This window comes from Gracilinanus agilis, chromosome 2, assembly GCF_016433145.1.
Source record: "Gracilinanus agilis isolate LMUSP501 chromosome 2, AgileGrace, whole genome shotgun sequence".
NCBI classification, from domain to species: Eukaryota; Metazoa; Chordata; class Mammalia; order Didelphimorphia; family Didelphidae; genus Gracilinanus; species Gracilinanus agilis.
The window spans coordinates 555,933,421-555,945,622 of NC_058131.1; the positions used below are offsets into that span (position 1 = coordinate 555,933,421).

The 12,202-nt window shown below is 35.4% G+C and overlaps 1 protein-coding gene across 1 annotated transcript; it reads right to left on the reverse strand.

Moving 5' to 3' along the window:
• Nucleotides 1-11,124: 11,124 nt before the first annotated feature.
• On the reverse strand, nucleotides 11,125-11,773 carry LOC123236053 (ribonuclease K3-like). The gene has a single exon (XM_044662312.1). It carries the CDS (start codon nucleotides 11,768-11,770, stop codon nucleotides 11,312-11,314), a length of 459 nt encoding a protein of 152 aa, XP_044518247.1. The 5' UTR covers nucleotides 11,771-11,773; the 3' UTR covers nucleotides 11,125-11,311.
• Nucleotides 11,774-12,202: the final 429 nt, after the last annotated feature.

Consider the following 12,202-nt stretch of genomic DNA (forward strand, 5'->3'; position numbering starts at 1 on the left):
TAATTAGCTGAGGACACAAGAACTGAGGACTCAGATGGGTGTGGAAATGTATTCAACTCAACAGGCATATTGATAGGAACAGGATGAAGAAAAGAGGAATATAAGAAGGAAAGTAGAGTCAGGGATGGATTAATCATAAGCAAAACAAACCTTAAACTTGGAGAAGGGAAAAAGAATAAAACACTAAAAAGAAAAGAAAAGGGAGAGTAACTTAAAACAGAGTATAAGAAAAAACTATATAAGAGAATAGACTAGAGGAAAATAAATAATCAACCTAATTGTCATCATGAATGGGATGAACTTATTCATAAAATGGAAGAAGCTGGAGGAATGGATTGGAAAGCAATATCCAACAATATATTGTTTATAAGTAATGCAATGGAAATGAAAACTCATGGAATTAAAATAAGTGAATGGAATAAAATCTATTATGCCTCAGCTGATCAAACCCTCTCACACACACAACACACAACCATGGGCATCAATTATGATTTGAGAAAATATAAGAAAAATAAACAATTAAAATAGATAAGTGGGAAATTGTTTTGCTGAGATAAATGAGGCAATGAATTGCTTTTTAATACTTAACAGATATAAACTCAATGGCCTAGCTTCTAAATACTTAAAGAGAAACCTAAATTAATTAAATACTAAATACTTAAAGAGAAACCTAAATTAATTAAATTAAATTAAATAAATAATAAATTAATTAAAAAGAGAATTTAACAATAAATACTGGGAAAGAAACCTTGATTTATTACTGAGTCCTAGATAAATCTAACAAAAAGTTAACAAGAAAGAGGTTAAAAAGAGAATTCATTTTAGGGGAAATATATATGATAGATGTCTTCTGTTTATTCAATAAGTAAAAGAAGTAAACTTTTTTTTTTACCATGCATGGCACTTTTGTCAACACTGATCATATCTTAGGGTTGGTTTAATATAAGTGATTAACTATTTTAATACCAAAATCAACAAAAGTCATATCCATAAATGTAGAAAAACCTAAGAATAAATTACCTTTCCTTAAAATAATAAATATGTCTAAAAACAAGAGTGATCATTGTATATGATGAAGATAAAGTATAATCATTTCCAATAAATGCTGGGGTAAAATAAAGATGTTTCTTGCCACTACATCTAATTGACATGGTACTAGAAAAGGCCATAGGAAGAAGACAAAAATGAGAAATTAAAACAATGACATAGGGAAAGGGAAAATAATAAACATCTATAGGTAAGGATTATTATTTTCTCCATTTTATAGTTGAAGAAACTGTAGTAAACTAACAGGGTTACCCAGTTAGTAAGTTTCTGAATCTGGATTTGAATTCAGGTCTTCCTGGCTCCAGGTCCATTGTTCCAGTAAACTGTTTCTAACCAAAGGTAAAGACGATACAAAAGTATTACATCACACAAACTATATGATGGTGTACCTAAAGAATTTTAGGGAGTCAACTAAGAAATTACTTGAAAAAATAACTTCACCAAAGATGTAGAAAAGATAGGTCTACAATAATCATTAGTATTTCTATATAACAATAAATCCTAATAGGAAGAGATTAAAAGAGAAATTCCATTTTAAATTTCTACAGAATGTGTAAAATCCTTGGAAATCTACATGCCAAGATACACAAAAGAACCATATAAATAAAAAAACATTTAAAGAAATGAAAACAATCTAAAAAATTAGGAAAAAACTAATTTCCCTTTGGTACTATAAGTTAATATAATAAAAATGAAAGTATTACCTAAGCTAATTTACTTTTTCAATGCCTTACCAATCAAACTACTAAAGAATTATCCCATAAGGATAAAATAATAGCAAAATTCGTATAGAGGAAAAAGAAGTTAAGAATCTCAAGAGAAATAATGAATAAAAAAATAAAAATGAAGGGGCCTATAATGTCAGATCTCAAATTACATTACAAAGGCAGTAAATATTAAAAAACAATTTGGCACCAATTAAAAAGTAGATTGGTCATTGGAACAAATTAGAAACACAATATATAGAAGCAAATTGAGATAGCTAACATTCTAAATCTAGTAATTAATTAGCACAAAGACTCCCTACAATGGGCTAAGAACTACACTATTGGGCAAAAGCTTCTGGGAAAATAGTGCGGAGAAATTAGATTTATTCCAGCACCTCAATCTTTAAACAAAGTTAAGCTCCAAATGAGTAAGTGACATAGGTATAAAAAGTTGCATCATAAACAAATTTTAGAATCTTGGAGAATATCACCTATCTCAGAAGAAAAGTTCATAACTGAAGGATACAGCAGATCATAAAAGATAAAATGGATAATTTTGATTCCAAAAAATATTTTTAAATTATATTTGTTTGCACGAACATATCTAAAAAGTCAAGATTAAAGAGGGGATTAACTAAGGGAAAATTCTGTGTAACAAATTTCTAAAACAAAGGCCTCATTTCCAAGATACTAAATTTTCACTTTGAGCATTGACATTTTTGAAATGGACAAAAGTGGCAAATAAGGACTTGATTTACTATTTTGTTGGTTGCTAGACTTTAAAAAGTGATAGATGAAATAATAATTCTTTTCATTTTAAACTTAAAAGTGTATCCTGTATACAATTTTTTTTCAGAGAGTCAGCTATTAAACATTTCCTGTTTAATAAAAAATCCCACCTTTGGATCAAACAAAAGAAGAAAATGCCCTTTATGTACAAAAATAGAGCAGCTCCTTTGGTTGTGGTGAAAAAAAAAAAACAACTGTAAACCAAAAGAGGCGTATCGATCAACTAAGTCTTTTATTATATATAGAAGATATATATGATAGAGTACTACTCTGTTCTAAGAAATGAGGAAATAGATAATCCTAAAAAGACAGAGAAGAATTTACAAAAATCAATACAGAGTGAAATAAAAAGAATTAGAGAAACCACTTATACAATAATATCAATATTATGATGACAATTTTGAAGATTTTTATAAACCATTAAAGAATGAAATGAATAGAACCAGAAGAACAATGGTAAAATACAACAAAACTATAAAAAAGAAACAACCTTGAAAGGTGTAAAAATTATGACCCATACACTCATCTCATATTCCAGAAGACAGATGATGAAACATGTAATCCATTGCCTGAAAGGTAATAGATTTAAGGCCCAAAATAAGATATTGATAACTTTGTATAGGGCCACAAAAAGAGTTGTTTTACTTAACAATGCATGTTGTGTAAAATTTGTTTTCTGTTTTTTAAGGGAGGGAAAGAAAAATGGATTTCTGCCAAAAGAAAAAAAGAAAACTTAATACATAACATTTACATACTGCCTACTATGCTCCAGAAACTGCTATGTGCTATATAATTATTAATTTATTTGATTCGTACATCAGCTCTGAGAGGCAGGTGTTATTATCCCCATTCTACAGAGAAGAAAACTGGGGTGGAGGGGATAAATTACTTTCCCAGGGTTACACAGCTAGTCAGTGTCTAAAGCTGGATTTGAAGAAAGGATTTCTAACTTCAGGCTGACACAGTGGATCCATTGCACCATGGAGAAGATCTGGAGCCTGCTGCTACTGATCTTAGTATTAAGATAATATTGATCACTGAAGCTCAGGAGTACATGTCAGTTTGAACATTGTTGGGAATATGTTCCATAGTTCTCAGCACACTAGCTACACGAGGGTCATGTGCCAAGACCCAGAAAAGAGTTTTCTGCATTCTCAGGATTCCCTCAATAGTACCTAACTATATCAGTCTCTAGACATATGGCTCCATCTTTGGAGGAACTCTCTAGACTCTTTTCTTTTGTGTGGTACAAAATTAGCATAAAGTTTTCAGATCCACTTCCTTTAAACATCTCATCTTAAGTTTGTATATGCTCATGCCAGGTAACATCTGGCCATGCTTCTATGAGGCTATCCACTGTCTTTTCATTTATCTCTCTGAGGCTATCAATCAAACTTATCACTTTGTCTGCCTCCAGGATCTTCCAGGTCCTCTGTTGCTCATCCAACTAAATTCTACTAGTTTTATTCTCTTGGTAAACATGATTAATGGCCAGAGATAATGTCAATTTGAGACATGTGGTATCTGAATGCCACAGGGAGTATAGTCTCTGCCTTATTATACTCTTCCAATTCTTTCATTTTTCTGCTCAGTTTCCTTAAAATATTCTCCTTCTTAAAGTCTGGGTCTACTCCTAATGTTAAGGAACTTCTATGCTTTTCAACTGTAAAAGGAAAACAATATCCCTTAGTTATTTTTGTTTCCATCCTCTATAAAGATTGCTCTATGTATACCCAATATTAACATCCAAATATTAATGCAATTAATAAATATACAGTGTAACAATTGTCTAATATGCTGTATTTAAGCAATACAATGATATAGCAAAACACATGAATGCAAATCATAAACACAGAACCAATAACTTTTTATGCATCAACATATAGCAAGTAATCATACTTACAGTAGCACTGAGGCTTTGAAGAACTCTTGTGTTTGTATATGTATATGTGTTTTCTTTAATAGTTGAGATCTCATATAGACAATTCTAGTGTTGTTTGTTCTTCTGTGGCATAAAAATTATCTATGATTCATTGATATGTATTGCAGCTGATCATACTTATCAATATATATGTAAAGAGAGAGATATTTGAAAAACTAGTTTATTATACTCTAAGAGACAGACCCATGGCATACAAAATATTTTGGCCTATAGCAGCTATTTTCAGCTACTTTAAATGGATTTTAGTTACAAGGCAAAATGGATACAGTGGAGGCCATAAAAGGAAATTTAAGATGGACACGTCAAAGAATAGATAGCAGAAGTGCAAGATCTGTATCAAATAAAATTATAAAGCAGTCAGTAAACAAGAAGAAAAAAACTGGTTAGTTGTTTGGTCTGATTATCTTAAGAGAACAGAGGTAATAAATGACTCAGATATTCTCATATCATTAACCAGTTCATTATCTAAACAAAAGTTTGGAGTGTCAGTTAAGTTCTGCAAGTTCTAACTAGTGCTGTGACTTGCTATCTCTAGTAAATGGCAGCAATAATAAAATCCTCTTATAATATTTTTCTAATCTCTTTCCTTCTCACATCTTTCCAACTTTTTTATTTTCGGTCATTTTTTCTTTCCGGATGAACTGAGCCTTCCTTCTTGAAGGAGGTCTACACTCTCCTTCGCTGCCAATCCCCCACCAAGTGGCAACAAATATCTGAGGTGACTTTCTTGTATGTGTCTATGAAGGAGAAAAGTCCTCTTAAGTAAGTTTTAGTAAGGGAACTTACATAAAGGATATTTCAAGAGTCTCACATCTGAGGGAGACAAGGAAAAGACTGCCTTCATCTCTCCAATTGGCTTTCACCAGTTTGAATGAATACTGCAGAGCATCTTGGGGCAACAGTCACTTTCCAACAGCTAATGGAGAAAAAGATTGGGAACATAAATTATCTAGAAATGTTAGTGTACCCTGATGACATCATTGTTTTTAGTATGTCACTAAAGGAACATGAGGAGAGACTATTAAAAGTGTTAGATGAGCTGGAAAAAGTTAATCTAAAATTGCCAATTGACAAATGCCAATTCTGAAGCGTTTGTTAGGTATATAGGTCACATTGTTTCCCAACAAGGTGTGAGCACTGATACTAAAGAAGGTAGGAGCACTTCTTAAGTAGCCACATCCACAAAAGCTTAGAGAATTAAAAATTTTCTAGGATGTAATGGTTATTACTGAAAATTTGTTAAGAACTCTGCTGTTATTGCTTTTAAGACCTGATTTTCCTCTGTCAGTTTTTGGTTCTCCTTTTTCAGTTGGCCCATTTCTTCTTGCATCACTTTCATTTCTCCTTTTTTCACTTGCATTTCTCTTCCCCATTTTTCTTCTGCCTCTTAATTGGTTTTTGAAATATTTTTTGAGCTCTTCCAGAATCTATGTCCAATCCTTATTTTTCTTTTGGACTTTGCATGTATTTGCTTTGCTTTCACTATTGCCTTCTGTGTCTGTACCTTGCTCTTTGTCTCTACAAAAATTGTTTAGAGTTAGGGTTTTTTTTTTGTTGTATGTTCATTTTTCCAATCTAATTATAGGTAGGCTCTGATTTCTGGGAAGTTGGAATACCTTCTTAAACTTCAGCCCTTCCTTAATGCTATTCTTAGCTTATTTTCTGGGTTTTTAACCAGTTTCAGTTCTTTGAAGATGGTATGATGGTCTGAGGGCTGAGAGCCACCTTACCCTGCTGATTCAATTAACCCTTGAAATCCTGATAGCTCAAAGACTTACTTTAGGTTTTGCTGTAAGCTTTTGGTCTTACTTTGATCAGGTCAAGAACTACTTAAATTGTAGGTGGGCTTATGTGTAAGTTTTTGGTCTTACTGTGTACTTGTTCTACTGGGCACATCCTTGATTACCCTGTCTTGGAGCTTTAGGCAAAAAGATCCAGTCCCCCATTAATACTATCAACCACCCTAAGCTGTGAACTATGTCCTTATCACAAGCCCAGACTGAGACTCCTGGATTTGCTCTGGCCCCACATAGATCAGCCCACTTGAGCCCAGTCTGCCCTGGGCTAGGACTCCAGACTTCTCCACAGGTTTGAAATTTCAAGAGGTGTGGGTTGGCTTGAACCACTGTTGGCCCAGGCAGGATCTCAGGATATGAATGTTGGCTTGGACTTAGGTTCTGAACCTGGAACAGCAGATGTGGGGTGGGGTATATGTAGCTTGCTCTTGGCTTGCTCTTCACTCCTTGCTACATCTTCTTACTGGCTCTTCTCCCCTCATCCCAGTGCCCCAGATGTTTTCTGCCTACCTTTTGGGTTTTTCCTTTCTTGAAAGTTGTTTCACTCTGTCTTCTTGTTGGTTATTTCACTCCTGTATTCATTTTATGTCAATATTTTAATATTTGTTGGAAAGGATTCTCATGGTGACTCTGGAGCTGCTCTGGTTTGTTTACTCCACCATCTTGGCTCCACCCTCAGAAGTCTCTGCTGTTATTGCTAAACCATTAAATGATTTTGTTCATGCACATATGATTACAGAAACCCAGAACCAAAAAGGCCCAAAAAGCAAAATTTTCTTAAAGCCTACAAAGCTTTTAGGAAATAAATGAACAAAAAAAAAACATGAAAAAACCTTTAAGAAGTTATCAAATACCTTACTCATAGCATATTCCTTACATTTCTCAGTTAAAGGAGAAGTTGAAAGATGCTTACCAGGTAGCCAAAGTTTCATCTCAGAATGAATTATGTTATGATATTCGAGTACAGTGTCAAGGCCTTCAACAAGAAGAAAAAATTCTGTTGAGAAACCTTAGCTTTTAAGGACTCACAGGTGAGCCGACTAATGGAAAGGTAACCCATATAAAGTTTTTGAGACTAGGCAATGCACCTGTTTACAAAATAGTCCCAGAGAAAGGAGGGGACCCAATCAGGACTATTCACCATAAACACCTATTGCCATAGGAGAGTTAGTGGATTTTTCTAATAAGCATGTGGAGAGAACTAATAGATATTCACTTAGGAAAAGCTAAGAAAAAGAAAATGTGCACTAGCTATACAAAGACTTTATGACTCAAATATGGGTACTGAAAATGATGTATCTAATGATGGAAACTATGTGTATTGTTACAGAGCAGGATAATTGAACTTAGATAACTCCTTTCCTGCCCAAAATTGCTACAGAGACTTCTGGGTTACATATTCAAACCATAGAGCTTGAACATACTGACAGTCAATATGACATGGTCACCAACCCAGATGTAGACACAGAGGTCTGTGTTGATCCTGACGGCCAGTCCATAGCATGTTAGCTCTGATATAGGAGCTAAAAGATTAATTAATGACAAGAGAACTTGGCCTATTGGGCCTGTCACTATGCTATGTTATAGGAAAACCTGAATACATAATGGCATATGTAAGTAGACCATACTACCAGAGATTGTTTATGCAAAATGTGCCTTGCATACAATTGCAAATCATTGCTACTTTGCATGAGAATTGCTACCAGGATGATTGTGCTTGTTTCTTATTTTGGTGTTGCTTGACTATATTTCCTGTTATGTTCATAATAAAATAATATCTATTGTTTTGTGAACATATTGTTGCTAATAATTAAATTGTATTTTACATATAGGCCAGTTGATAGTGTTTTGTTGCAGCTAGCTAGCTTTGCCTTGTGAGCCAGGTTTACTCTTTTTACTTAATTGCATATGCATGGACTTTTGAAATGTGCATATGATATATACTGTATATAGTTAGGCATGTTGTCACCTTAGTATATTCCCAGGTTGTGTTCTTTATAGCGCAATGTCTACTGTGCCATGTGCTGTTAATGTGCAATTGTTTATTTTAGTTTTAGGAGTTTTTAAAGTTCATTACATGGAATTGTAAGGAAAAAACACTCTCCTTTTAAAAGGCTGATACTTGTGTTTATACTGTTTGATTACAGGTTTTGGAATTGACCCAGTTTATCTTTGCAAAGGACTGCAAAGAGAATCGAACCAGGGGAGAATTTTAACCCCAGGCCCAAAACCAATTGGTATAAGATGATCTCTTTATTGGTACAAATCTATGCCCTGCATCTACATAGGGGGTAAGGCAGTTAGTGAGAGCAGGAAAAAGAAGAGCTCCAGTCCTTTCAAGTCTCTTCACTCTCTTCATTATCTTCTGACTCTTGGCTTTCTTCAGATCTCTCTTCTATCTCTCCAGGGTCAGTAGTTGCTTCAGGTTCCTCTGGCTTCCAGCTTTGAGAAAAAAAGATGATTGATGCCAATCCAGTTTCATATTCCTGAAGACAGAATAAGACTGGAAAGAAGCCAACGGAAGAAAAAATGGTTTTCATCATAGGGACCATTTCATAGAGATCAGATCCCTATAGCTTGCTTGCTACACTAGAGACTTCAGGGAATTTTCTCTTAGATAAAATCTGAGACTCTCTTTTGGTTGAACTGATTTACCTCACTCCTAATAAGAGAGGTCCATCACTCTGTATTGTCTAGTATGGATCTTCTTAGATATGTTTTGTCTGATTTCTGTTTGCCAATCCATTGGATAACTGGTTTTCTATGCTACCTACTATGTGTATTCAGCATGATATTTGGTGGGAAGAAAGCCAAATATTGCACATAAAGTTTATGTCCTCCTCCTATTAAGAAATAGTAACCAGAGGTTCAGCTTGAAACTGAAAACAACATCTTCTAATCATCTACTCTATGAGAGAATAGATAGATAATTCTAGCCCAATACCCCATCTCTCTGAAGGATAACAGAGTACTCAAGCATTTGGCCCCAACTTCCTGCTTCCTTTCTTGGAAGGAAATAGTGTCTCTTAGAGAAGGATCAAGGGAGAAGAGTCTAAAAATATGTATTCTGAGGGCAGCTAGGTAGCTAAATGGATTGAGAACCAGACCCAGAGACAAGAAGTCCTGGATTCAAATTTTGCCTCAGATACTTCCTGTGTGACCCTGGTCAAGTCAGTTAACACTCCATTGCCTAACTCTTACCACTCTTCTGCCTTAGAACAAATGCATGGAAGCTAAGGGTTTTTAAAAAACAAAAAATAAAAATATTTATTCTTCCTCCCTTCAAATCACCCAATAAAACACTCGTGTCTTTTGTGGAAGAGAGCTTTGCATTTTTCTTTCCATTTAAAATATAAGCCAAAAAAGTTTATTCTGTATTTTGTTACAAATCTTGACAGAGAAAATTATCCATTGATACATAAAGGAAAGTATCTCTTTCGGGTATGTTTGCTTCTGACAAGCCATTTTCAAAGTTACTTAGTATACAGAAAACATTGGGTCAAGTATTGGTCTTGAAGGCAGTTTATTGTATTTCGGGGGCAGGGGGAGAATGGATATTTTTCTACTTGGCTAGTGTGCTAGTCTCAAAATCAGAGATAGGGTGAATTCCTATTGTCTTTTGATTGGCTTTTCACAAGAATTAGGATAAAGGAAGATAAAATACATTTACACTTGAATGGGAGTCTTCTTCTAAAATGTTGTATGTCAGGTCAAGAAATGGAAACTACAGTGATCACCCTTCTCTATAATCATACTTGAATCATATTTGTATATGAACTTCTTGCCTTCCTCAGATAAACTATAAAATTGCACATTTGTGTTACCTGCACCTAACATAGCATCTATCACATAGACTGAGTGATTGCTTGATTGACAGCAACCCTTCTCATTTCTTTCAACTGAGTTCATGCATTAGCATATTTCTGGGTTTCAGTTTTCTAAATATTTTGTCTTAAATAGTTGGGGGGGGGGGTGGGGGGGGTTTGTCCCTCTCAATTATTCCTCCCACCCAAGAAGTAGCCCTTCCATCATGTCATGTTGTCTAAATACTGGAGTCATACTGTTTCTTACCAGTTTCTCTCACCCTGGGCTTCTGGGTCATGCCACTATTACAACCCTGCTTGGGTAAACTCCCCACTAATTGGAAAGAGTAGGTATCCATCTCCTGCTCCTTATTCCTGATTCCCTCTTTATCCAGGCCTCTTTCTCCCCATAGTATCAATGCCCCAGCTTCTTTTCTCTTTTAGACTCTTGTAATAACTAATAACATAAGAAGTAACACGGTATAACGGATAGAGAAAAAGTATGGGAACCAGGAAGAGCTGGGATCAAGTCCTTTCTCTGACATACATTGCCTATGTGACTCCGGGCAAGTCATATAACTTAGTTTCTCAGGGATCTAGGCAATTCTATAAGCCTATAAATTGCAGAAAAAGTGGTGACTTTAATTGGAAGAGGGAGGTTTTATCAATTAGGAGTTAATTCCCTAAATTAATGAAATCACAGACCAAATCATCCCTTTGTTAATAACAGAAGATTCCCCACAAGTGTATGCAAAAAGGCTTTTATTAAAGAGAGCACAACACCTGGCTTAGTCTAGCTCTTGCAGTTCAGCTTGTAGAGGATAAACCACCTTCTCTTCTGGTATATTGAATCAAGAAAGACACTAATTTCTTCCATTCTCAGGAAGAGGGGGGGGATGGAGGGAGCTCATGGGGGCAGCTGGGTAGCTCAGTGGATTGAGAGTCAGGCCTAGAGACGGGAAGTCCTAGGTTCAAATCTGGCTTCAGACACTGCCCAGCTGTGTGACCCTGGGCAAGTCACTTGACCCCCATTGCCCATCCTTACCACTCTTCTACCTAGGAGCCAATACACAGAAGTTAAGGGTTTAAAAAAAACTCATGCAGGAGAATTTCTGACAAGTTAATGGATAAGAGACATTAACAGGGACTTGGGAAGTAAGAAAAGTCAAAGAAAAAATTCTATAGTATAATTTGAAGCAGAAGGGTAAAATATTAGTGTCTTAGAAATTAAGGAGATAGAAGTATGGGACCCGGGCCCTCAGTGCTGCTATCCAAATGCACAGGAAGTAATTTACTTCTGCTATGGTCGGCTGGCAAGGGGGGATTACAGGCAATAACAAAGGATGCCATTTTAGAAGTGCCATGGTAACGACAGTTGGGATAATGACCACTGGTCAAGTCACAGTTAGTAATGGGAACTTCCAATGTACTTTTATGACAATTCTTCTGCAGATTCTTACAGGTGATGTTGGGTGTGAAACAAACATTGATGATATCCTCAAGCATGTAATCCAGGAAGGTGTTGAAAGATTTACACCTATGGGTATAGTTACTGATTCGTCTCATCTCATTGTTGCAGTATATGTCATCACTGGAGGCTTTGGTCTTGGGGTGTTGCACATGCTGCTTATTGAACCATTGAGCTGGAGTGAGATTTGGAGGAATTTCTGTAGCGACCAGGAACATAGTCACCCAAAGTCCCAACTGCAACAATTGGAAAGTTCCCTTCAGAGTATGAATCATCTCTCCTATAGGAGATTAGTGAGAAGAAAAAGACATAAAATGAGGAAGAGGAAATAAAACATTCACATGCCCTTCCAGTCTATTTACTATGTCACTCCCAAGGTTTTATATCACCTTCCTCTTTCATCCCTATTATCCTATGTCCCCCTTCTGTCAGTGATGTTTATTGACCACTTTATGTACAAAGCATCGTATGGGGAAGTGTAAGAAAGCTTATATAGAAAAGGGAAGGAAAGATTATAAAGAAATTACTCTAAGGCAAAGAACATGATTTAAAATGAGACCATAGACCCCATTCTACTTCAGGATGTCTATGCTTCTCTACCAATTTTGATGGCCTTTACTCAAGACCTACTTAAAAGATAGGCTCTTTCT